We start from the raw sequence: 27,324 nt of genomic DNA, 5'->3' as shown, positions 1-27,324 counted from the left end.
AATCGTGCTAAAAGTATTTAGACCAAGGTTGTCTTAAATGTCCTATCGTATGAAAAAATCAGGCATACCTACTAGCCCCACACGAAAAATTTCAACGGTTCTGGGGCCCCTTAATAATATCTAGTAATAGTGGAACAAGGAAAAGGTTTACAATGTCAGACAGTCTTTATTGCACGACATATTTGATCTTAAATGTAGTAGCCATGATGATAAAATACTACAAAATGTCTCATGAAAAATAATACACTTTTTTCCAGTGTCAGGTACAGGTGTTGACCACTACTTAATGTCAAAAATACTAACTGACGAGGTATCAGTGTGTCAGTAAGAAAAAGGGGGTTCAAGTTCTGTACCAAATGGGGAAAAATGATAAAACGTTTAAAAAATATGAATTTACAAGTAAAGCTTCTTGAAAAAAGTGTAATTTCAAATAATGATATATGTGAAAAAGAAAGAATAATTAGATTTTGCCCAACATAATTATAGGGGTGATTCCAAAATAAAAACGTTTAAGCGAAGATAAAATAAGATCAGAATAAGATCATTCAAGATTAAAATTAAATAAATTTTAAAATAAATTCTAATAATTCAATACCAGTTCATTTGACACTGGTTAATTTAACGGCGCTACTTCTAGGATTCAGTGCAATGCATGATGACTGAAAGTCAAGCCTACAACTGAATGTGCAAAACCTATACAAAAGGCGGATATTTCTTTAAATAATAAAAGAAAAAAAAACCATCCTGAGTTCTCTATTGAGACGTAATTCACTGGGGCTCTCTCTCTCTCTCAATCTCCTTTTTTTGGTCATTTGTAAATAGGCTATACAATATATATACGTATGTACATGAAGGAGATAAGTTTTATATTACATCCTAATTAAAAAAGTTCAAATTCTCGTAGAATTAAAGCTATAGATTTCTCAATTCATCCATTTGCGGCAGTTCACTGCCCCACACAAACACGAAATTTTATGTTGGTCATCTTCAACTTCGAACTTATAGTCGTAAGTTAGCTGAAATAATTTCATTAATTAAATTTCAAATAAATCACTATAACCATAAAATTAATCAGAAAAGTAAAAACCTCTTCTCCACGATTGATTCTGCGATTAGCTATAATTAAAATTTTGTTTTCACGATCAATTTGAATAACTTCAGCAACACAATTGGGATTGCAACAATGATTCATATAACGTGCTAATCCTCCAGATAAGGTGGCGTCAATTACGCGGTTTTCATCCAGGCGAAACATGTAGACGCCTCGGTTCTTTAAAAGAAATTAAGTTGTTTATAGTTTTTTCTACAATTAAGAACTATTAAACTAAAACTCACTTGAGTTTCATAAATTAATTCGTTTCTTTCGGCAATTTCATTTCTTATTAGCTGACCAATATATTCAATTACCATTGTATGTTTCTCTATGTCCCTATTTGCGTAGAGTCCAAGACCCTGTGAAAAGTATTAATATTTGATGAACCTTATCAATCACTACACTGAAAATATGACGTGTACTCGATCCAAAACCAAAACAATAGCTGACACGGATATTAAAACAAGAAGCAAATATGCCTGATATTAAGAAGCTTACAAACCTCACACCAGTACTCTACTTATAACGCATGCTTTTGTTCTTCGTAAAAACCCCAATTGCTATGCCAACACCAAAAATCTAGAAATAAGCGTATATGATAAAAATACCATACCTGAATTTGAGATCTCGCAAGATACACATTGTTCCTCCACTCAGTTTTCATTTTGCGATACTGAGAAGACTTGGAATGTACAAATTGTTTGGTGTAAGGGGAGCTGACCTCGTTACCAGCTAAGGTGTTGTGCATAGAAAAACGGGAAGTATTTCTCGTATGGAGGGTGTGAGGTCTAGAAATACATGAACCTCCGATTAAATCCCACATAAAATTTAACTAGCCAGAAAATACGGAGCTAACCTCTTAAAATGCGTTCTAAGTTTAGGTTCTGATCGAGCACAGCCTGTTGGATTGATTGCAAGTGGAAGCTCCAAAAGAGGGGACCTTCCATATTTAAAATTATAATTGGTTAAGGTATCAACTCCAGGCAGCTATTGATGGGATATGATAGATTTTTATTAACAAAATATACTCTCTCTGACTTAATTCTTTTACATTATTTCATTTGATTTATCCTTACAGATTCTAATATTCTTAAAATAGCGGGTTCCGTAACTCCTAATAAATCATCTCCCGTTATAAAATTTGGGAAAACCTTGATGGTGTTCGCTTCTTTCCTCATTTTCTCAATTGGTTCCAAGATTTTTAACCAAACGTCTACCAATACATATTTTTATTATTATTATGGCAAATGAACAATTAGAAATCAAAATCATACCTTTGGGTGTTTTAGATTTTAACGTTACATCATTGCAGCCTTTCTCTTTCACTGTAACGTGAAATTCTGGCCTGCCCTCAATGTCATGAATACTACATAAATATTGACACCTTTGACTTAAACTTCGCATGCTCCAGTACATACGAATAACTTTATATCCAACCTAAATAGTAGTAAAGAAAACCTGTGATATAAAATTACAAAAATGTAACGGGAAGCTTACAGGGTATATGCAATTGGGAGTGTGAAAAGCTTGTAGCTGTTGTGGTAAAAGTTGTCCGATATTCAGGAAGAGCAAACTGCCAATTCTCAGCAAATTCTGTTCCCCTTTTTGAATCATGCTTGCTATTTGTTTATGTTCATCTCTATTGATATAAACACGTCTTAAAACTGCCAATGAATCTAGTTCGTTCTCTCGATTGTCCAGTTTGGAAGCGTGATAAGAACATAGCATTGTCTAAAAAAAGATTAAAATAAGAGCATTTCAAACAGCACTACGATGAAATCTAGCATACTTTGTCTTTAAAAAAGGCACATCTGTCTTTAACAGCGCAAGGAAAATGGTAAATTGCTGTGCATCGAATTTTGAAGCACTTTAAAGAAGCTCCAGTTTTGTGACACTTGCAACAAACGAGATTAATAGACCGTTTGCAAGCTTGGTCAACGTTAATCAGCGCTCCGTTAACTGTTTCGTAAACTTCGGCTGACCATAAAGCACAGTTCAGATGAATCCATTTATCAACATCCATATTAAGTAAACGAGCAGGTCCATTTGTTTCACCATCTCCTACATTATGGCATAAAACGCATTTCCGCACATCTTGCAAAGTCTGATCAGGTACAAGACAAATGCACATATTTTGCAAAACCTGAAAGACAATAAAAAAGTTTTGCAAAAAGATAAAAATAAAAATTTTAACACTTTACCTCTTCTGTATCTGTTGTTTCAACCTGTCTGAATTTGGATGAAAAAATTTTAATAGTCCAGTATCTCCATTTCTGTCCTCTCCATTGTTTTACAGTAGGTTTTTCACTATCAGTTGAGCATCTCTTTTCAGGTCTCTTAGTTTCATCAGTTTGACTATCTATTTCATCCTTATTTACTGGTGACGCAGTTTCTTGGCTATCTCTAGTTTCCACCTCATCAACTTTGGACACCATCTCCTCCGGCCTAGCCTCTTCAGAGACTAACAAAGGAGATGGTAGTTTTAGAGGCTGGGGAGTAGAAGCTGGTGTTGCAGAAACCTCAGCAGTCAATGGTGAAATAGAGCCCAGTGTCGTAGAAGAATCTTTATCCTCAATTGCTAATTTGTCCTTCATTTCTTTGATGCTTTTCACTTCACTATCACAAGTTTCATCATCATCATCTTCAATTTTAACAGGGCTTGGTTGTTTCGAGCAGTCACTTGTATGGGTAACAATGGCAGCCGCTTCCTGTTAAGAAACAGAGTAAAATTATAGTTGTCAAAACTTGTTAAAATATCTTTAAGTTATCAAATTAGCACTCATAGCTTTAGAATAAAAATTACACAGCTCCTCTCCAAAAAAAGGCAGAGTTAAGTTTTATGTTAAAATGAAATAAATAAAAACCAAAACCTTAATCTAACTGTAACATTTTGGCTTATAACTGACAAGGAGACTACCCGAGGTGTTACACACCGATTTTGTTCAAACTCGGGGGATTGGTAGACCTTCATGTAACTTGAAAAATCCTAAAGGGATTTTATTCAATGGGCAACGGGTTTGCCATGGCAACGAAAAATGTTTTTGACAACATAAAATAACATGGGATTTTGACAGATTTCCCTGTGAATTTATTTTTTTAAATTGATAAAAATGTGACCAATTTTAATTTTTTCCTCAATTTTTATCAATTTTTTTATAATTTTGGTTTTTTTTTTTTCAATTTTGTAAATTGTTTCACAGGGGGGGAGGGACTCTTGGAATCGGTCAAAATCCCATGTTATTTTCAATGGGAAAATTTACATTTTAAGTTGTCAAAAACATTTTTCGTTGCCATGGCAAAACCAATGGCCATTGAATAAAATCCCTTTAGGATTTTTCAAGTTACATGGTCTACCAATGCACCGAGTTTGAACAAAATCGGTGTGTAACACCTCGGGTAGTCTCCTTGTGAGTTAATACACACACACGCCCTGGAAACCTTGTTACCTAAAGCCCCAACACTTGAACAAAAAGTGCAAGAAATTTACAAGCGATAGTTGAATCTAGAGATCTGACAGATATATATCCACATTTATAACAGGCAGACCTCTAGTTTGACGCAAGTAGATTCAGTTCCTTAATTGTAATTTTTTTTCTAATGGTGCAATAGTGTTTGAATACATATACTAGAGAAGCTTGTGAAGTGAAAATTAATAATGACAATCCCAATTTAGGAACTGAAACCATACTCTATCTTGAGCCCCAGCCGTTAATATCAATTAATATACATAAAAATTCAAGTGAATTTTTGTGTTCAGTAATTGATTAGCTTAGACCATTACTTTTAAAACAAATCTTTTTCCACTAACAACAAAAAACCCACAAAACATACCAACTGACATAAACAATGACTAATGTAAATGTACACAATTATGAAGGTATTAAAATTTGTGATGCATCAGAATTTATATACGTATACAAATTAGTATGTCTAAGGCGGTGCTTAAGTTACATCAAATGCAAGACATAACACAAATTTTCAAATTCCCTTGTTGGTCATAGTAAGAAGCCATAAAAAAATTGACAACATTCACAATATATTGACACATAAATTTAACAACGAGCAAACGAGGTATGTTAACTATTATCATTTGAGCCAAGGCTAAATCAGGAACCTGTGCTGAGTTTAGTGTACCTCTGCGTGACCAAAAATCTTTGCCATACACTGTTAATTTGTATTCCTTCCTTAGACATTCCAAGCGTATATCACTTCCTGATTGTAACAAGTTAGCAGTCATTGTTTATAGGTATTTTGTTAAAAAAATTCATTATGACGTGCAATTTAGTAAATTAATTTTGTTAATAATAGACAAAGTTCTTTTAATGAAAGAAAAATAAAAGGAAACGCACCAAAGTAATCATAAGCAAAAATAAAATAATTTAAAAAAAACCATCACGCTCCAATAGAAAAAGTAATTAGTGAATAAAAAAATCGGAGTTAGGCCCATTAATACAATGACATTAAGTACCTTCTCTTCTGTTGTAGCCAATGCTCGATGAGTTAAAGTAAACTGCATATAGCAATTGGTGCTACAAAATATTACTTCATCTTCATCCTTAAAGTAGGAATTTAAGAATATTCCATTTTTTAGAGGAGAGAGGGGAAAGAAGACAAGAGGAATTTCTCTCATGCTTAAAAATCAAACGCATTAACACGTTACCATTTCATCTTTTGGCAAATAAGGAAGTTCCGATACTTTCTTTCTAATTCCAGCGCTTAATACGACAATGTCACAATGACAACAAAATTTGGGTTTGCCATTCAGCAAATTATGAATGTGTGCTGTTGGATCTTTGCTTTCTTTAGCTGTGATGTAAAAAATGGTTGTTTATTAAAAAAAAACAATTGAAACTCAAGCGCCTAATGCATTACATTTTTTAAATAAGGCCATTTTTTGACTAGGTGACGTGACATTTCTTCCCACAATTTCGTAAGACGTTGGTGGAGGAATTTTTAGAATGTCGGCTAATTTTCCCAGTACACCCATAATATCTTCAGAAGCACTTGATGAGAGTGTTAACGTAACTGACACATTTGCTGAATCTTTTAATGGTACTGGAGGTGTACCCATTCCAATCATACGATTCTTAAGCAAAAGAATGTCAGGTTTTTCTTCAATAATTGTATTTTCTTTATCTTTTTCCAGATCATCATACTCCACTTTAAAATCAGTACCAAATATTTTTGATGGAAGTGCTGAAAATTGTTTACTTGAACATTATTTGATAATCTATTTAAAATCATTGTGCAACAAATTCGTTATAGTACTGACCTCTGACTGGAATTGGAGCTACTAAAGGTATTATGGGGGAAACAGACTGTCTTTCATTTTTCCATATGGTGCTTCTATCGTCATCAATTAATTTTATGAAAGTAAAAGCAGACTGTTCAATATTTAAACATTCTGGAGAAGACGATGAAACTATGGTATCTGGGCTATCAGTATCCCTAAAACATTTTTTAAATAGTTCAATTAATATATTAAATAGTTCAATTAATATATCAGTACAATAATAATTAAATTAATCAAAACCATACCTCATTGGCCTAGGTCCATCTAAATAAGGTGGTGGTGTAGGTAGAGCAACTGATACGTCAACCTTTCCATTTTGATCTAAACATAAATAATTTTAAGAAAAAACCAAACTTTCAAAGTGTTATTCGAATTTTACCCTTGGCCACTCTACTAGGAAATTCTTGATTGTAAAAACCCCTAATTGGCGGTGGTGTTGGGGGCAAAGAAGATGGGGGAGTGGGTGGGTCACTACCGAATGGCTGTGTTGAATAAAAGTCAACTTGAGACGAAGGATGAGCGTTCCCAAAAGTTCCTCGAAGACAACTCTCTATAATAACAAAATGATCTTAAAAATTTATAAATGTAACAGAAAAAGGTGACTGAATACCTTTAGCATTAAGGTCACCAGAACCAGGAATTGAACAAACATTGAAGTTGGGTTTAATACGAGGCTCTAGAATCCTAATTGGTGGCAAAGTACGTAGTTGTTGAATCAAATTTTCCATGAAAACCTCATGGCCATCATCAACTTTTAAACCAGCTCCTTTCTTGTAGCGTTTCTTGGTTGGTGAGCTCCCTTCTTTCGGATCTTTCTTTTTCTTTACTCGTTTCCTTTTTGCTTTAGTATCTTCGGGTGGTGGTGTTGGCTCTTTCTCAAGCTGTGCTCTTCTTACGTCTAAAGATGAAAACATGAATAAAAGAAAATGGGTAATAATTTCATGTCACAGAAAAACTCACCAAGGTAACTCATTTTTTTCACTTTACCAGACTCGTCTAACTTCTCCTCCTTTTTATCCACAGAAGACAAAACTGGAATAATGGAAGTGGACGCGATTCCTTCTTCAATTTTTTCAGTAATGACAGCAGGAATGTCCTAAAAAAAAGATAATTAGTTAACATAAAAACGAACAAAATTGAGAGAAAAACCATAGTACTTCAACTTTTGGTGTAGTTGTTTCAGCTGATGGACAGTTTTGTAGCAATTGTTTCAAAAGAACATTTTGAGAACTACCAGCTTCAGTGGTTTCAGGACGTGGTTCACTTTTTTCACCCACTTTGAATATAACCATAGAAAGATTAACTAAAAAATAATAAAAATAACGCAGTAACATTTGATTGCTAAAAATTACCATTGTGAGGCAGAGTATCTGCGCTCATTCTTCTGCAAACATCAATTCGAACAACTCCTCCACAACCTGGATCCGATTTTGGGCTTTTCAAGTTGGTACCAAGCAACTGTATTAGGTAAATTATGTTACATATTACAAGGATTAAATCTATAAATTACTTTTAGTCGTCAAGTTATTGCACATTATATCTCTTGTTAGTAAAAAATGGCTAAGACAGAAACAAACTGACCTTGCTGGCTTGCAATAATTGGCAAGAAGCCATCGCAAGGGCTTCAGCTTTAATTTCTTGAGCAATTAATTTACAAGGAGAGGTATTTATAGACTTGGACTCATCCTTAATGGACTTAGAGACAGACATTTGACTGGACGAGGAAGACAAATGCAAGAGTGACAAGCCACGGGGTTCCATAGGCCTCAGAATACCTCCATCCATGCCAACAACCATGACTGGTGGGCCTGGCCTTCCGGACAAAGCCCCGTGAAGCTCGTGGGTTTTAGTAGGCACATGTTTGATGATTGGAGTTAGGGGTCGAGGTGTTATTTGCATAGGATTTATGTTAGCGAGAGTAGATTGTTGAGGAACTGTTATTCTTTGGGAAGCGAGAGTTGCGAAGATGTGGTTTCCGCTAGAAGAAACCACGATAGACGAAGGATTTTGAGTAATAGCTGTCAAAGGCTGTTGGACAATATGACTCACGGGCAAAGAGACCTGGGGTAAATTTGATATCAACAAGGAATCAGCGAAATTGACATTAAGTGATTTCAACACTAACAAACCAGAGGTCAAACCATGCGTCGAGCAAATATATGACACACAATAAAAAGAAATGAGGGAATTAAAATAATGTAAAATCAATGTGCAATAACTTATCAAACCAAAATTAAAATAAACTATAAAGTATAGTTTATCTAAAGCAATAAAAAACATGTATGTGAAACCAAAAAATGATTTAACTTGGAAAAACCACTTGTGTGAAAAACATAAGTGAACTAACCCATGCTAATGTAAAAAAATAATAGAAGTAAAAGGATAATTTTATAATACTGAACAGAGCAGCGTAAAAATAATTTTAAGTACTTAAATGGGGCACACCTCAATGTTAGCCATTGGCTTTGAAGTTTCTGGTTGGGGCGAAACTGGAGCAGCTGGCATACCAGTTTGCCTCAATGTAAAAGACAGGGTATGCGTAACAGACTGACTAAATGATGACTGTAGCTCATCTACGTTTGAACTCTACATTCAAAATAATTATTAATTAGAAAAGCTATGATTAATTACTTCCTTTTTCTTTAAATATATGGAAAAAAACGTGGAGGTAACACTAATTATTTTCCCATAACATTCACTAAGACCATATGAAAGTAGGAACACTAATATTAAAATGAATAAACTGCTCTAAATTACGTTATCTGGTAAAATGAAATTTTTGAATGTGCTTTAGTGGCAAACAAAAATTAAATTAAATTACCTCAGTCTGATTAGTACATAAAGGCAAGGTTGGAACAGGTTTTTCAAAAGCAGAATCTGAGAAAAAGAATAATTAATCACAAGTTTATAGAAATGTCACTATAGGTTATTTTTACTTTTTTCGGTAATATCAGGACCTCTTAGAACTGACTGAAATCTATTGGCATTGTTATCTGTAATTTCATCAACTGGTTCGTCTTTTATTTTAAGCAAAGGAACATTGTTAAGATGGTCTCTGTCTTCTGGCTGTTTAATTAATGTTTGCGTTTTCACCTCAGTATCTGGGGATTCAGGTTTCGAAGAGCTAATGGTACTGACCAAAGGAGATTCAATTTTTAGGTCTTCAGATTTCAACTGGAATTCCAATTTGGAAGAGTTGGTGTTATCAGAAGTACTATAAGTTGGAACATCAGTTGTACTAGAAACCGCATTCAGCGCATCAGTCTTCACAGCTATTTTGGATTGACTTTCAAAAGTATTTCGTAGTAATCCACTTTGATTGTTGGACCCAACTTTCACACTTTTGGAGTCAATCTCATCAGAAGGAATTGATTCCTTTAGTGCATTGTCAATTTGATTCAAATGTTGACTAAAAAATGAGCTTGAACTTGAAACTACCCTTTCCAATGTTTCTAGAGTAGCACCAGCTTTCATTTCGCAGTATTCTTTTTCTCCAACTTCAGAAATTATTTCATTATTTTCAGTTTGGACTGGATCAGTTGAACTTTCTTGGATCAATGACAAATTTCCTGATTGCTGGATATTCTCTGACATAGATGTTTTAACTGCATTTAATGCGTCAGAGCTTTTAATTGAACTTTTGGGATCTGTTTTATATGAACTTTCAGCTATAACAGATTTCAATTTTAGAAATTGGTTGGGAGAGTTTTGGACATTGGGCATTGCCTTTGATTCCTCTCTCTGAACCGCAACAAGGCTATCATTACGCTCTACTTTCAAAGACTCATCAACCATGTCACTTTTACCAATATTTGGGGAATAAGTGGTAGAGCTATCAGTTAAAGGTCTAAAATCAGGAGCTATTTGGGATACGGTTTCTTCCTTTAGACTATAAATTCCCAAGGGTGGATCTTTCCTTGCATTGCCTGATCTACTACTAGTTTCAACTGTGGAAATAGTTGTAAATTCAAATATGTTATCCCTTATTGGAACAGCCTCTGTCCTTTCTACAGCATCCACATTTTCAGAAAGATTAACATGACTTGTAACTGTACTTAAATTTTGAGAAGCAGCTGAAGTATCAGCTTTTGTTTCTGATCTACTATTTTGTGAAGTTCTTGAGCTTACGGAATTTCCAGTACTTGATTCTGAATTTCCAGATTGTTCACTAGGAGGAGTACCACAGCCTTCAGGTCGACCACAATTTCCAGATTGTTCACTAGGAGGAGGAGTACCACAGCCTTCAGGTCGGCCACAATTTCCAGATTGTTCACTAGGAGGAGGAGTACCACAGCCTTCAGGTCGGCCACAGTTTCCAGATTGTTCACTAGGAGGAGGAGTACCACAGCCTTCAGGTCGACCACAGTTTCCAGATTGTTCACTAGGAGGAGGAGTACCACAGCCTTCAGGTCGTCCACAGTTTCCAGATTGTTCACTAGGAGGAGGAGTACCACAGCCTTCAGGTCGACCACAATTTCCAGATTGTTCACTAGGAGGAGGAGTACCACAGCCTTCAGGTCGACCACAACTTCCAGATTGCTCACCAGGAGGAGGGGTACCACAGCCTCCAGGTCGGCCACAATTTCCAGACTGTTCACTAGGAGGAGGAGTACCACAGCCTCCAGGTCGACCACAATTTCCAGACTGTTCACTAGGAGGAGGAGGAGTACCACAGCCTCCAGGTTGACCACAATTTCCAGACTGTTCACTAGGAGGAGGAGGAGTACCACAGCCTTCAGGTCTACCGCAATTCCCAGATGGTTCACTAGGAGGGGGAGTCCCACAGCCTTCAGGTCGGCCACAATTTCCAGATTGTTCAGTTGGAGGAGTCCCACAGCCTTCAGGTCGCCCGCAATTTACAGTACGTTCACTAGGTGGAGGAGTCCCGCACCCTTCAGGTCGGCCACAATTTCCAGATTGCACACTATTAGGAGGGGTCCCACAGCCTTCTGGTCTGCCACAGTTTCCCAAAATTGGTTCTGCATTTCCAGATTGGTCACCAGGAGGGGGTGTACCACAGCCCTCAGGCTTTCCACAAATTCTTGATTGTTTGCCAGGTGGGGGCGTGTTACAACCTTCAGGTTTCCCACAACTACCAATTTTTTCATTTCCCAGATGATGTTCTGGATTTTCAGATTGTTCGCTAGGAGGGGGTGTATTACAACCTTCAAGTTTCCCACAAGAACCAAGCTCTTGACTTTGAGATGATGAATCCATTTTGTCTAACGTAGTTTCATTGGTTGTTTTTGGGCTATCAGAACTGGCTGTCGTATCTCTAGAGAGTTCATTATCAGTTTGTTCCGCTTTTAAATTATCTGACTTGATAGAGGATTCTGGACTTGATTTGGTTTGATTAATCGGTGGTGAGGAAGTTGAAGGACTATTAGAAGTTTCAATCTGTTTCTGTCCAAGGGTGTAAGATGACTGACTAGATCCAAATCCACAACTTCCAGGACTTGTAGACTGTGACACCGGTGGTGAGTTATGCATAGGAGACGCTTGTTGAGATAAAATTCTTGATTGGTAATGAGGAACTGGACCGGTTGTAAAGCCTGAACTGCTTTGAAGTGGGCTTGTTTGTAATGCACCAACTAGAGGACTACTTTGCATTGAGTTTTGAGATGGACTATTTTGCAATGGGCTACTCAAGGGTCTGGGACTTTGCGATACAAGAGTACCAGGACTGTTAAGGCTATGTCCTGGGCTACTGTGTGGCATATCAGGCATCATTAGTTGAGGGCGAGGACTTCTAGCCATCATATGATGTGGGGGAACACTTTGTTGAAATTGATTCATTTGCATAGGTGGACGCTGAAAAGTCACATCTCTAAACATCATGGGAGGCCCTGAACCTGATGTTTGGCCAGATGTAAGCTCACGATGAATAGATCCTAATCTTGTTGGGTCCATTTCCATTTGGTTTCGAGCTCCTTGAGTTGGTCTTCCTTCGGGACTTTTTAAAATTATAGCGTTTATGTCATCTAAGGACATACTGGCATTTCCCCTGGGTGAAAACTGAGTACTAGATCGTTGTTGTAATGGAGACAAAGGGCTTTGGTGGGAAGTACCAGGACTGGCGTTAGATATATATGACGGACCAGCTTGTACAGGTAAATTTGCCGGAAATGGTTGGCCAACAAGGTCACCTTGCATAACTAAAAATTATATAACAAAATGTAATAAAGATTACAGAATTAACAATGTTAAATCAATTTCTTACCATTTGACATAATTTGACGTTTTTGGTGTTGCATAAACTGCTCTCTTTGCTGAAATCTATCGCCAAATGAATTATCGTCATGCTGTACGTGCATACCCTGTATTCCTTGTTGATTGTGGACTAGCTGATGTGGCATTCTTGGCGAAGGCCCAGTGCCTGGTTCCATGACCATTCCAGCAGATAATGGAGAACGTTGAGAAACATTTCCAGGTTGAGCTTGGGGATGACTAGAGCTTTGCATCATTGGAGATTGAGGCATGGCGATTGGAGAATTTTGCATCATTGGTGATGGAGAATGCTGCATCATTGGTGAGGGAGAATGCTGCATCATTGGTGAGGGAGAATGCTGCATCATGGGAGATGGTGGATGTTGAAGTCTAGGAGAAGGTGAGGGTCCCATTGGTGAGGGAGACATCATTGGGGATTGAGGAGGAACGGAACCCTGTGAAATTATATATTGTGTCACTATACTAATTTAACTTTAAAAATTGTTAACTTACAGGTCTATGAGGAGATGGTGAAGCTCCTAACGGAGATAGCTGCATTCCTAGATTAGAAGGATGTCCTTGTGGGTTTTGTTGGCTGGGATGAATTATTTGTTGAGGTTGGCCTGGCTGGTTTTGCCATTTCTGCTGTTTCAATCTGAAGTCTTGGAATAATGTTGTGTGTTGACGAATCTGCTTTCGAACCTAAAACAATTTAAAAAAATTATCACTCGTATTACAATAGTATATAAATGAATTAAAAGGTAGTATTTACTTGATCCAGTTGTTTCTGGAGGGCATTTTGTTCCTGAGTAATACGATTTAAATCAACCTGATCATGGTCAGGAAGCTCTTGCCCATTTCTTCGTAGTTGCCTTTGTTTGGCATTTAAAGATTTCTTATTTTTTCTTAACTTGCCAACTTCAGTTTCAAAATACTTTTGATGAGATGTTAAAACATTTTGTTGGTGCACAAGCCACTGTTCATATATGGCATATTGTTGCCTATCTTGATCCGAAACTGGATCATTTGGTGGCAAGGGAGGTGCAGGTACCGTAGGAGGAAATGGTGGTCTAGTTGGATTCATCCCAAACTGATTGGGCACCAATTCCATTCTTGGATGAATTTCACCATGTTGTCCATGTATCATGGGAACAGATTGCATTCTGCTTTGGAGCATTATTTGCGGATTCATACCTCTCATCTGGACATGCTGAAATCCAGGAGGTGGTGCACGATTACCTAAATGCATCCCAGGAACATTATGTTGTTGGTGCTGTTGCCAAACTGGAGGTGGTGGAGGTTGTTGAGGGACCTGATCTGGATGACCCAAAGGTGACTGGGGTGGTGGAAAATGTTGAAGGGGAGCTCCAGTAGGGCTTCCAAGTATACCAGCACCAGGCACATTTGCTTCTGAATGAGACATAATGCCCGAGGGACCACCAATATCATCAGGCGGACAAGACAAAACGTCTGCCTTAAGCCTTTCAAAGTCTATATCACTCAACAAGGCATCACCAGGTGGAGATATAAAACTCTCCTGATTTTGTCGTTTCTGCTCTTGTTTCTCTTGCTCAACCAAGTCCTCTAATAACAGAGGCTGCTCTTGTGGTAGAGGCATTCTCTCTTCCTGGCTTTGTGATCCTATGCCTAGAATCGCTTGATTGGGATTTTGTAAGCGATGTCTCAAAGTCATGGCATTTTGAGGATTTTGCATCATCCTTTGTTGGTGGGCTAAAAATTCTTGCTGCGAATGAGGATGTTGCATTCGAAGTTGACCCACCAGACCCTGATAAGATACTCCTTGATTTGCTCCATAAGGAGGTGGTGGAGGCATCCCAGGAGGAAAGCTAATGGTCCTTTGAATGGGTCTTTGAAATCTTTCACCCATTATATTACCTCCTCGACTCATCATGGCCGCTAAGCCAGGAGAAATCTGTTGAATATGTTGAGCCATACCAACTGGTCTTTGTCCTTGAGACTGTAGTAATTGAGCTACATTAAGTACTGTGTCTGTTCTGTCCTGAGAACTACTTTGATCAGAGATAGACGCGCTTATTTCAGAACTAGTTGTGCCTGCAAGTAAATTAGTTGAAAAAGTTGGGTTTGATGGCTTATTCAAATTTATATCTATGGAACCTTGTTGTGGAGTCTGATCATTAATAATTTTCTTTTCATCTGGCACATCCATCTCTAGTGGTTCAGATTTGAAACTTTCAGGATCAAGTTTTTCTTCTTTACATGTTTTTAATTTGAAATCAGAGCCATCTGGATTATCCAGTTCAGGCTTCACGCCACATTCAGGGCTGCTCTTATTTAAATCAACTTTCTCTTCCAATTTAGTCTTCAACTCATCAACATCACCAGCATCTAATTCATCATCCTTTTCATCTAAATCCAAATGCTCATCTAAAATATTGTTTTTCTCTCCATCACCAACTAATCCTCCTTCCAGCTCTGGATCAGCGTATTCCAAAATGTTGAAATCATTCCCTAGTCCAAGTAGCTCATCATCTTCATCAAGATCATCTTCCAAATCAACACTCAGAGCTTCTTGATCTTGATCCTCAACTTCCTTCACTAAGTCTCCAGCAGTTTGTTTTTTCTTGGCAACAGGATCTGTGCTTCCTAATAAATCATCATCTTCCGGAACCTCACTTTCAACAGAATCTAATTTAGTTAAATTTTCACTTTCGGGTGTCTCTTCTTTGACAACACTCAAATTTTCATTACTCTGTTGCTTAATTTGATCCTGGAAGAGAGCGGTTTCTTGACTAACATTATCTTGTTGAAAAATTTCCTCTTTGGGAATTTGAGAGGCATTTGGCATTATCATTTGCTGATTTTGTTGAGGAAATGTAGGTGAGGTTTGAGGCAACTGGATATTCGAAGAAGCACCAGCAGACAGTGCTTCTAAATGCTGAGAAATTCCAGGATGTTGAGAGGGAGAAACTGGATTTCCCATAGGAGACTGAGGAGTTGCAAAGGGATGCTGTTGTTGTTGTTGTTGCTGCTGCTGTTGTTGTTGTTGTTGCTGCTGTTGTTGTTGTTGTTGCTGTTGCTGCTGCTGTTGTTGTTGTTGTTGTTGTTGGTGTTGTATCAGTCTTTCCTGATATAATGGACTACCAGCTATATTAAGTTGACTTGGGCTGCAAATTGGCACATCTTGTAAGCCAAGAACATTTGGTTGTCCAAATTTTTCTATATAATAAAAAAAAATACATTTTCATGGACAAAAAAACCTTTTAAAGAAAAATAATTTTAAAATTACCCATCATGTGTTGAGGTTGTTGTCCATCTAAAGTTCCTTTCTGTTGTAAAGTAGGTGATGGTGGTGTTACAAGTGACTCATTGATTTCCGGCTTTGCACCGAGGAAACTCGATGGCATTCTGGTTTGGTTTTGCAAGCGTATTTGGGCATTTGTCCAAAGAGCAGTAGCTCTAGAAAGGAGCTGTTGCTTCTGTTGCTGCAGCTGTTGTAGCTGTTGTTGAAGTTGTTGTTGCTGCTGGGAAAACTGTTGTAACTGTTGTTGGTGTTGTGCAGTCTGAGGTTGCAACAATTGAATCTGTTGAACATTCTGTTGCAATTGCAAATGCTGTTGTTGAATTTGTTGTTGAGATTGCTTAATTTGGTGCAGCTGTTGTTGAAGTTGTTGCTGTTGTATGTGCTGCATTTGTTGCTGTTGATGTTGTTGTATTAGTGCAGTACGAATTCGGGGATCATTCAAAGCCGCTCTAGGAATTGCTACAACTCCTCTTTGCTCCAATAACTGGCCAGGATGTCTAAATGTTTGATCTTGAACTCCTGAGATAATTCGTGGTCTCATTCCAGGGGGCAGAGGAGGTCGAAATAAATTAGCATTACTGACTGGGCGATTCTGATCTCCACCCATTGATGCGGGTGACCAATGTCTCAATGGCATTTGGCCATGCTGTTGCTGCTCTCTAAACATGAGTTCTTGCTTTTTCATCTGCTGTCTCTGTAACAGGTCTCTCAAATGTTGTCTGTTCACCATCTGAGAAGCATCTCCTTCCAGCTGTTCAATGGGATTTTGAATTGAAGAAGGTGAAGGTGGTGGGACTAAACTCTGTGCTTCAGGTGACATTAACTGGTGACTCATGGAAGAGCCATCTTGGCCAATTAATTGGTGCCTAGGACTTAAGGGGCTGGTTGCTAAGTTTGGCTTTAAAGCAGCCACAAGAGCGGGATTAGAGACAGTTGCTGGAGAATGAGGTGCCAATTGTTGAGGACGAACTTTGTACACTTGGTTAAATGCTTCAACAGGCGATGAAGTTGGCATTGGTGAGGAGGGTAGCTGTAACTGGGTAACTGGAGATTGTCCAGGATGTTGTTGAATTTGCTGTTCAATCATTCTGTTTTGTAACTGGCCACTGGGTGACATGACAAAATTATCACCTGCAGAAGATACAGGAATCTGTGGAGGAGGAGCCAATTGTGGTGGACACGGTGTTGAAGGAGCACGGGCATAAGGGTCTAAAGGACTAGACACTTGTGTAGAGGTTTGACTCAATTGTGAATCTGAATATGGGCTATTTCCAGAATTTTGCTGCATGGGATTTGGAGATAACTGTAGGAATGGATCTTGACCATGAAGAAGATTATGAGCAGGGGACGCAGCTTGTCGAAACTGGTCAATTTGGGGAGGACATGGTGTTGATGGCGGTGTTTGATAAAAGTCTGAAGTAGAGGGTGAAGGAACTTGGCCTCTAGGAATTTCAGGTCGTAATAGCATTTGTTGTTGGGGTTGTTGTGGTAGCTGGGCTCCTGGTCGAGGACCACCAGGCATTCGATAAGGTGGTAAAAACATATTTTCCACTGGCCTAGGCGTGCCAGGGGATCCCAAGTGTTGTTCATTAGATGGCAAGCGACTCGGATCAATTGGCGGTCTAACTCTTGATACTTGAATTAATGGGCTGACTGATGTAGGAGATCTTACAGAGCTTGGTGACCTTTGCGAAGGATGAAATGGTGAGGAAGCTGGACTTTGAATAGATGATTGTGCTCCTTGATTCATGGCACTGTCTGAGCCAGCTGCTGCAGTCATTTGGCATAAGGAAGTCATGTCTGATTGATAACCAGTTATTGGTGTAGTTGGTGTAGATGGACTAGGGGAAGGAGAGGGTCCAGATCGCATTATGGGTGATGGAGGAACTTGCATAAAGCCACTTTCAACAGAAACTTCATGTTCCATAGTTATGCTTTGCGCAACTTTAATGAAACCTTGTTGTTTCTGTTCAGCCAATATTTGATTTTGTTGTTGCTGCTGCTGTTGACGCAACACTTGCATGTTTTTCCACTGTCGTTCTTGCTCAATTTCTCTTTGAGATCTCTGATTTATGCCTTTATTTGGATCAGGTTGAGGTGTTGGTGGAGTTTGCGGAATACCAACCGGAGGCTATTGAAAATTAAATTTGAAATCGTTCATTAGCTAAAATTATTTTATGCTTACCACATGTGGTGTCAATCCATGGGTGGCGACACCATGAGACTTTTGCATTCTACTGGCCGTTCTGTTTTCTCTTGCTTTTTGCTGCAAAAACAATTTTTTACTAAGAATTAATTACAAATTTCCATTAAAATCATCATAATACCAAATATGGTTGTCTCTTTTCAGAAGGAAGGTTCCTCCAAATTTTAGCAATATGTTTTGCTCTGTCAGCCCAGTCTAACAAAGAAACCAAAGGATTAACTCAATCAGAAATGTATTACTTTCACTGTATTTACTTGGATAATCCAACTTTAAATTGGAATGTATCATGTTTGCATAAAGAACTGGTGATATTGTGGCCATTGGACCCAAGGGTTCATCAAGTTCCCATTTTTGACTATTCTTTTGGCTGTGAGTCTGAGGCTCTGCTTCCGATTCAGGCCAAGGACTGAGTTGCTGTTCAGGTACTTGCGGACTAAATTGTGATGTTCCACTAAACCAAAATTCTGTCAATAAATACTGGAAATTAATAACACACATAACCAGTCAAATTTACCTGCTATATTCTGATGGATAAGGTGATGGAGGGGGAATGCTAAATGGCGAGCCAATACTTGGAACACTGCTTGGAGTTGATGGTCCAGGCAAGTGAATGGACGTTTGAGGGGGTAAAGATGGTGGTCTTGACGGTTGCGACCCGTGAGCTGGACTTTGTTGTGGACCCCGCACCATACCTAAGAAGCAATAAATTATATACAACTGGTACTGTTAATTATATGCCTAGCAAAAGATGTTACCTGTACTACCCAAGCTACTCTGCTCATTTAAAGTGTCTGGACTTAAAACTCCTTTGAAAATATCTTCCACATCTTTACTATCCATCTGCGGTAGGCATAAATCTGTAGAATAAAATGATATTGTAATAACAAAAGGCACAAAAACCAAACTGTATTGGTCCATATATATCTCAACAGTTTCAATAAATTATGTGTTAATAAAAAGTTAATTGATTTAATCCAGACAAAACTTTGACATTAAAATAAATTAATTTAAAATAATTTAATAATTCAAGATCGTATACTGGTACGATCTTTTTTAGGAAGGAATAATCCAATTTCCAAAAAAAATACCAAGACAATAACTAAGCAGGTGTGCATTTGAAAAATCTGAAAATATTTCATAAAGACAAGTGTGAAATGCCTTTTGATTTGAAAAACAGTTACCATTTTCATGTCATTAATTTATTTTAACATCTATTCAGTAAGTGATTAACTGCCATTACCAGCATCATCAGGTTTGCTAAGTTCATCATCTCCAATCAACATGTCCATCAATTCATCATCTTGAGGAAGAGGAAGTAAGTCTTTCAACGATTCACTGCTGGCCAAGTCTTCATCCTGCAGAAAAAGTGTATTAAGAATGGCACCTATCAAAGTGCATTAACAATTTGCATTCACTTACTTTACTGTTACTGTTATCATCGATGTCTCCTGTAGATTTATCCAAGGAATCTTCTCTTTGAGACAAGATTTCTTGATGGGACACACCAATCAATTTTCCAGCAAAAGAGACGCTAGATGTGGGCATGCGCATAGGGGGAGGTGGCGGGGGCGGAACGACTTGCTGTTGTACAGTTTGACGAATGGGTGGAGGAACAAGAAGTTGAGGCGGTTGATGGTGCATTCGAACTTGAGGATGGCCAATTGAAGGTCTGGCACCTTGGTGAATCAGCTGGGACCCAGGTGACTGATGATGAAGATGAGGGCCAACAGGTCCAGAGTGAACAGGATGGGACACTGGGGGAGGTGGCGTTAACAAGGATTTTGGAGGTTGACCAATCGTCAGGGGCATGGATGGTCCAGAAGAAGGAATATCACTATAAACTGGTGGCGGAAGAGGTTCTTGAATGGATGAAGAGTTTGTTTCATCATCTATTGGAATTTCTATTTTAGACATATCACGCGACGTAGATAGAAGATCTTTTCCAAAAAAGGCTTCCTATAATGAAAAACGGCATTGTAAAATTAAAAATGTTTGTCTGGGATAGCACCAAATAAAAATTACCTGGATATAATTAGGATAACTTTCTGACAAATGACTCTTTTTCTTAGCTCTACGCCGTCTTTTGGGTTTCTCAAGGGCTGGAATTTCATTGGATTCACCAACTGGAACATCCGGATTTAAACTTTCTCCATGTAAATCTAAAAATACAATCAGTCCCAAAATATTTTTCAATAAAAGTAAAATATATATATATAAAAACAGCAAAAATTACCATTAGAATCCATAGAGTCTTTTGATAAGCCTCTTCCTCTAGCTTTTACTTGAAAGCCTCCGATACCTAAAATGTAATAAAATCATAAGTAACTTTAGATGTAGCAACATAAATTTGCGTGTTAAGAAACTGAAACCAACCTAATTTTTGTAACTTCCTCTGTCTTTTTTTCTTTTCTAGGTCAGCTTCCCCTTTATCTGCTTTAGAATCTAAATCCGTATCAATTTTGGAACCATCTTTAGACAATTCAGATAATCCTGATACGAATAACCAAGAACAACACTGTACAACACAAACATTTGACCAAACGAGAAATTTTAGATAGTTACCTATATCAGCATTATCAATCATTCGGGATTCAGCTATTGTGAAAGCAGGAGGGAGTATCAATGGCGGTTGCGTTAACTCTGAAGTTGAGGAAGATAAATGACTTAGTCCGAGTGGGGTCAAACTTCTTTGAAGTTTTGTTCTTCTGGCTCTCTGCTTTTTCGGTTGCTCAATTGTCAGAGACTTGATTTGAGATAAACCACTTTCCGATAAAAGCACCCCATCCATCATAAACTGTGCCTGGGCTTTGATTTTCAAAGAGTCGTCAGCAAAACCAAACTGACTAGCCTCACTGTCATCCATTGGTTGGCTTTGGTCATCATTAGGTTGTCCTACACATCAATTAATAACATGGATAAGACATCACGCAAAAATGATAAGAAACAAGATACAAAACCAACCATTATCAATAGCTTTGAGTTGCTCCTCAGGCACTGCAGCAGCTGGCAATTCTTCTACTTGAATTAGAAATATTACTTAAGCTATCCAGGATCCACATAATCCTAAAAGTAAAACGCAGGAAATATACCTATCAAATGAGGCGGTGGTTCATCAAGGGGTCTGCAAAGAAGGCAATGATAGCCGTACTCAGCCGCTTTCTCAGCATCATCTTCAGTAAGCATTTGGTCACAGACACCATGCAACCACCTGCATAAAACATTGTTAAAACCCCAAAGAAACTTTATATAAGTAAAATATATTACCGTTCACATTGAATACACTGAACAATCAAATCCTGATCTTGGTAGTTAAGTTGGCAGACTGGGCAACATGATTTACTGGAGCAAGGCCCACATAGCGTATAGTTATTTTGCCAAATGCAATTGAAGCCAGGATTAGTTGAATAGCATTCAATACATTTAACACACCTATTTAGAAAGACAATCAAGATGAAACAATCATACAATATCTTTTTAAAATAACAAATTAATACCATTTGCATTTCCAGTTTCCTTCTGGAACAACTTCTAAAGGTGGATCCAAGCAATAAGTGTGATAGCTAATATCACAATCATCGCAAAGTAATAATCGACCTTCATCATGAGGTTTACCACAACCTTCGCATACAGTGCAATCCAAACAACGCCATCCCTTCTTCAAAATTACTTTGGTAACTTTGATATTAACGCAATAAGGGTGGTAGCATTGTCCGCATTGAGAACAAGCAATAAGCTTGCCTTCTTCGCCTTGCCCAAAACTACCACACATTACGCATAAATCTTGAGACAGAACAAATTCGTCAGTGGCAGAGCATAAGACAATTTTATTATCTACTGTAGGTTCATCATCTTGTTTAGAGTCACGTGAATCACTGGCATTCGACTATAAGAAATATTGAGTTAGTAACAAGGCTTTAACAAAAATGCCCCATTTTTAAATAATTTAATCATTAAACATTCGCTTTTAAATTCAATTACGGAACCACTATGACAAAAGAAATGCCAAATTAATAAAACAAAAATAATTTTTATGCCTTACATGTAAGCCTATCTGTTCCAGGGAGGTTGGATCAACCTGAAAAGTAATTTTTTTGAAATAAAAATTAATCAAAATAAAAGGATTTTTTTATAACTAAGATGCTCAAACAGTGTAATGTGCTTAAAAAGCTAAAAAATACACACTGTGTAACATGTTAAATTAGTATGTGAAATTCCATGCAATTTATAGTGAATGATTAATATAAAGGAAAGGAAAACTAGAATCCATAGATGTAATAAAGTGCTTTTGTCTTGGGAAAGGAATGCCGTAACACTCACAGAGAAAAAGGAGGATCCGGGCAAGCTGAGGGTTCGAACTTTAGGTTTGGGACCTCGCTTCCTGCGAAGTTCCGCTGTTTTAGCTCGCCTCCTACCAGCAAATTTTCCACTCCCCTGGTGTACAAACCGGAAAATTAAACCCTCAAATTGTTTAAACATTGTAAATGTTACGACATCATTTAATATCAGTGCACTTTCAAATAATATTAATGTTACAGAATAATTATAAGCTAAAAATAACCCTTAAATCTTAGGTTTACTAAAAGTAAATCATATTTCTTACAAAAAGCCTTAAGACTATGAATTGCGGTCAGGCTGTAACAATGGTTTACATGGTATTTCACAAAGTGAGAACAATCCATTTTTCTCTTAAGATTAAAAAATAATTCAGTGTGTATAATTATAATAAATGGATAAGACAAATTTTATTATCTTCAAATTGTGTTAGGAAAATCAAGTTAGGTCAATTATGGGTCTGAGAGTTTGTTGTCCTACCCACAATATCAAAAATTGAACTTTCATAATTAATAACAATTAAGTTGCGTTTAAGCCTCACAAGCATTAATAAGATGCAAATAAATGTCCCCCCCCCCCCCCAACCATAATTTGATTTTGATATTTACCCTTCCTATTTGCCTTGCCAATGCTAAATAATTCCCAAGAGAACGTATGAAATACCAGCACTTGTGAAATATGATGCCAAAGACCGAGACTTTTTGTATGTAAAACTTATTTTTAAAATGAACTCTTTCCCAATGATGTAATATATTTTCATAACTAACACTAATAGATACCTACAAGTGCTAGACTTTAGTGAATAGAAAAAAAATTATAATAATAAATTGAAAAATAAAAACAAATTTGCCAAGCAAGTTTCGATAAATTTGCATTTTGCAAGTGAAACAACAAAGCAAGTGGGCAAACTATAAGAAATAGAAAAGAAGAACTCACCCTCAGACGAGAAAACCCAATTCTTTTCTTTCCGATAAATTTTCCACCAATGGGCCTATATAATGGACTGATCATCATTGGACTGTTTTCCACAGGACTGATATCATCCCCCATTAAGTTCATGGGTTCCGGCAAGCCCTGCATAAATAAACTTGGCTACAACAAAAATTAAATTTTATTTCAATAAAATTTCGGAAATTATCCCATCATAATCGCAAAAACATACTTTGTTACTAAAAATACTCTCAGGTACAGCGTTTGAGTCATCAGTTGCGGGCACAAAATCAGGAGATCCCAAGGTAGTGTCAAAAAGAAAAGATGACCCGGCATCTTTCTCTTCTTTAAATTTCATTGGTTCTGGTAAGGCTGGGAGGCTTCTTGGAACTATGCCCTGTGGGAAAAAATATTGAAGATAAGATTTGAATAAGAATTGTTCTCGGAAGAATTTGTACCTGAGCCTGTAAATTAACACAAACGGGACAAATATAAGAACTTAAGGCAGCTGAGTCTTTAATTTTATCAAGTCTTGCATCACAACCCATATGAATGTATCTATGTTAAGGAAAAAACTTTATGTACTCTTCTTTTTTTAAAGCGAATAAAAGACAAAACAATCAAAACTATGTTTACTTTCTGCAAAGATTACACTGAACCATATCCGCTCTTTGACAAAACTGACGGTATGCCTTCCCGCAGAGAGGGCAGGCAATCCCTTTATTTCTTTGTTGATAGCAGCTGTCACAAACGGTATAATTCAAATGCCATCTTGAACTTGGACCACTTCCCGGAGTCCTAGAATTGCAATCTCCACAAACACGACAGCTCTTTAATAAGAATTGAGAGTTAAAGGTGATATAAGATGTGCTAACGCATTCGAATAGAAAATACTTTGCATTTCCAGCCATTTTTGGGTATAGTTGCCATAACTGGCTTAAGACAAAAAGTATGAAAACCTTTATCACAAGTATCGCAAACCAACATTCTGTTATCATCGCCAGGTTGCCTGAAAATGATATGAAAAATGGGGAATATATTTTGTACAAAAATGAGAAAAGCTTCAAAAACACTACCTGCATGTTTGACATATTTTACATTCAGGACACTGCCAACCAGCTCTTACCACCGCATTGACAGCGACGGGAGGATCTAAACAGAGCCCATGATAATGTTGTCCACAACTTGTACAAAAGAGAAGCTCGGAAATAACTCCCGGGTTGTCACAAACTTGACAATTAGCTTCAGTTCCAGCTACAACAGATGAGCACATAATAATGATCACACAGATAATTATTATTTGAAAAATTTATCAGTACCTAAATCCGGAGCTTGCAGCAAATGAAAAGGACAGAGTAGCGTCAGCGTTTTAATGTCTTGAAAAGTTCCACTACTTGTTGCACATGGATAATGATAAACGCGGGTGCATTTTGGGGCTTTGCAGCGAATCATTGCACCAAATCTTCTACAACGACTGCATCTTTGGGACATTCCGGTACATACAGCTTTATCAACACTTACTAAAGAAGCATTTTCAGTTTGGCACTCCACTCCTTCAGACCACGCTGCACAGCAGTGATGCGCGTGAACGTGACCCGATGGCTCAAAGAGCTGAGCCACATCTGGTTCTTCCAAGAACCCAACCAGTTCCAATTCATCAGCTGGACCCATAATAGACTGATTTTCTTGACTAAGGGAACGCCTAATTCCTTTTCCATGCTCACTAGAATACAATTTCATTTGTTACGAGTATGTTAATGCAAAATTGTAAACTAAATGTGTTAATTACCCTCGGAGCCTCAGCAATCCTTTTCCCCTTCTAGCTTGGGAGAATTTGGAGCATCCAGGTTCAGTTGAAATGGAAGATAAGGAAGATTCACTCTCACTAGAGTTCCGCCTGCATTTCAAACCTTTCTTGAAAGGTGAAAATTCCGCAGAAGGTTCGAATTTATAGAGCTCTCCTTGGCCTAACAGACTATTTTCACCCAAATTGCAAAAAGCACATATTCTTTTGCTACAAATTAAACAAAAATTGTACAAAAATATAATTTAATTAGTTTAGAATTAATTTAACTACATAAAAATTGTTATAATCCAATTAAAATTCACACCTAGATTCTTGGGAATAATCATCACCGGATAGACTCTGAGATGGCCGACTAAGATCGGACATTTTAACCACAGCTTTAATATCTTTAGTTTCATCTAGCTCCATAGGGTTCGCAATGCTGGAAGAAAGAAGGCTAATAGCTCCAGTAGGAAACTGAATTGGTTTCGGTAATCTAGGATGAAGTCCGAGACTAGCTCTAATTCTCATAGTATTAGAGGCTAACAAAGATGTGCCAGCTCTGATGAAACTTGGATTTTCAATGGCTAAAGGCGATGGTAAGCCGGGTTTAGCAGTGCTAGGAGGTAAGATGGCCTTATGAGTTCCTTTTCTAGTCCTCATACGAGGTCTCCCAGGGAAACTGGAAAGACACCTTCAAATTAAAAATTTACAGCTTTATATCGCAGATTAGGCAGCAATATCATTGAAAGGTGAAAAATTTGTATATTACATTTTCTTTCTTTGAATAGGTCCAGAGGTTCCATCTTTACGAGGTCTCCCAGGACCACGTTTCTGGGTTAAACCTGAGGTTAAAGAGTCGAGAGACAGACCAGGGGATGATACTTGTGTTAGATGTTGAAAAGGCACTAATGAAGATGATATACAGTCATCTGGAATCCGACCAGAGGTCATACCAAAGTCATCAATGACAAAAGCTCCAGTTTCATCCACAGGCTCTGGAAAACCCATGGGTTGATGGGAATTCTCTGACAAATCATAGCTCTGGACATCAGCGGAAGAGGACTCTCCAGATGGTTCATTTGGTTCAGAAGTACTTGGCTTCGTTTCCTTCTGATCACCTTCCATGTCCTAAGAAGACAATAATCTATGAAATAAACCAAAATAGTTTCGCTGATTTAAAACGTACCACATTTGAAAATTTCTCGATCTAAGAGTAACATAATACGAGAATTCTACATCTTCAATGCAGCAGTGTAATTTCTAAATTCCTTAAAATAAATTTAAAAAAAATCAATAACGCATATATTGGAAAAGTAAACAATTTTTGAAAAATTAAATTTTCATTTCTTGTTTTTATATTAAAAACTCTTGGATTGGTAAGTTTACATTTTCAAATCATTGCTTATTCTGGTATGGAAATTGGCATTAATTAACACATTGATTCCTTTTATTGGCTTTGTGGTAAACATGTCACTGTCTAATACAGTCAAACCATAAAAGCTTTAGGTGGAACTGGAAACAGATGTAAAATCTTTCGATTGTGAAGGTGGCTTATGATTACAATCACAGCCTACGTTAAAACCAAGGCATCCATGGTAGACATGAAAAACACTAACAACTAAAGGCCATTCTTAATAACTCTGCAGCTTCCAGGCGACAATGTCACGAGGCAATTGATAAATTTAATAGTTTGCGCGATTAATAAAAAACAATAAAAATTATACCTGATAGACATTGAAACTTTGTGTAGATCCTTATTATTTTTATCAAATGTTTTTTTACAAGAGTCGGATTTTACTTAACCAAAACTTAAGCCTATTTTTAGTAAAACCAAAATGGAGAACAGAGTTGCCAAAGCTATTAAGTTCGGAATAGTACTACTAGAGCTACAATTCTGCTCGCCGTGGAACTAATTTGTACATACGTCGGTGGAGCCGTCTAACTGTAGCAGAGAAAAATTTCATTGTACCAACTTTTGTAGTATTATCATAAGACTATCATATGGTCCCCATAAGTAAAGGTCTACCATAGGGGCCCATGGAAACGGCGTTGCCTTGAAGAGAAGAAAATTAACGTACGACGATAGGGCAGTAGCGACATCTTCTTTTTCAAAATTTCTACATCTAAAATATTATCTTACTAGAGCAGCCACGCTCGGGTTGGTAAATGCCAAGGTTAGTAAATTTTAGGC

The 27,324-nt window shown here is 37.5% G+C and overlaps 1 protein-coding gene across 13 annotated transcripts; it reads right to left on the bottom strand.

Annotated features, from left to right (window-relative positions):
* On the bottom strand, positions 1–26,991 carry LOC149943681 (histone-lysine N-methyltransferase 2C-like). 13 transcript variants are annotated; one of them, XM_090174990.1, is made up of 57 exons: positions 26,858–26,991; positions 26,320–26,401; positions 25,903–26,261; positions 25,456–25,824; positions 25,134–25,358; positions 24,664–25,067; positions 24,421–24,598; positions 24,239–24,353; positions 23,981–24,174; positions 23,803–23,902; positions 23,577–23,741; positions 23,351–23,506; positions 22,400–22,513; positions 22,122–22,157; positions 21,577–21,965; positions 21,347–21,511; positions 21,172–21,290; positions 21,044–21,100; positions 20,645–20,974; positions 20,456–20,572; positions 20,316–20,381; positions 20,105–20,241; positions 19,502–20,038; positions 19,323–19,437; positions 18,838–18,939; positions 18,597–18,774; positions 18,337–18,533; positions 18,204–18,277; positions 18,062–18,142; positions 15,862–18,007; positions 14,730–15,791; positions 13,366–14,666; positions 13,107–13,295; positions 12,607–13,048; positions 9,323–12,541; positions 9,208–9,263; positions 8,832–8,972; positions 7,739–7,844; positions 7,544–7,662; positions 7,347–7,482; positions 6,997–7,284; positions 6,766–6,936; positions 6,632–6,707; positions 6,366–6,541; positions 5,966–6,289; positions 5,754–5,899; positions 5,562–5,648; positions 3,295–3,801; positions 2,883–3,236; positions 2,591–2,824; positions 2,368–2,530; positions 2,170–2,306; positions 1,950–2,080; positions 1,707–1,881; positions 1,336–1,452; positions 1,088–1,270; positions 2–1,016 (listed from the first exon to the last, which is right to left on the bottom strand). In XM_090174990.1, the coding sequence occupies exons 3-57, from the start codon at positions 26,256–26,258 to the stop codon at positions 924–926; spliced, it is 17,355 nt and encodes a 5,784-aa protein (XP_090031116.1). In that variant the 5' UTR covers positions 26,259–26,261; positions 26,320–26,401; positions 26,858–26,991; the 3' UTR covers positions 2–923. The 13 variants fall into 13 exon arrangements, with proteins under 13 accessions (XP_090031117.1, XP_090031116.1, XP_090031107.1 ...); XM_090174981.1 differs by having other exon boundaries at positions 13,366–15,791; XM_090174988.1 differs by having other exon boundaries at positions 13,366–15,791; positions 20,456–20,551.
* Between the last annotated feature and the right edge of the window lie 333 nt (positions 26,992–27,324).

Source organism: Leiobunum rupestre, chromosome 5, assembly GCF_980474605.1.
Source record: "Leiobunum rupestre chromosome 5, qqLeiRupe1.1.hap1, whole genome shotgun sequence".
Taxonomy (NCBI): Eukaryota; Metazoa; Arthropoda; class Arachnida; order Opiliones; family Sclerosomatidae; genus Leiobunum; species Leiobunum rupestre.
Note: the sequence above shows the minus strand (reverse complement) of the source record. Positions and strands in the feature narration are given on the sequence as shown.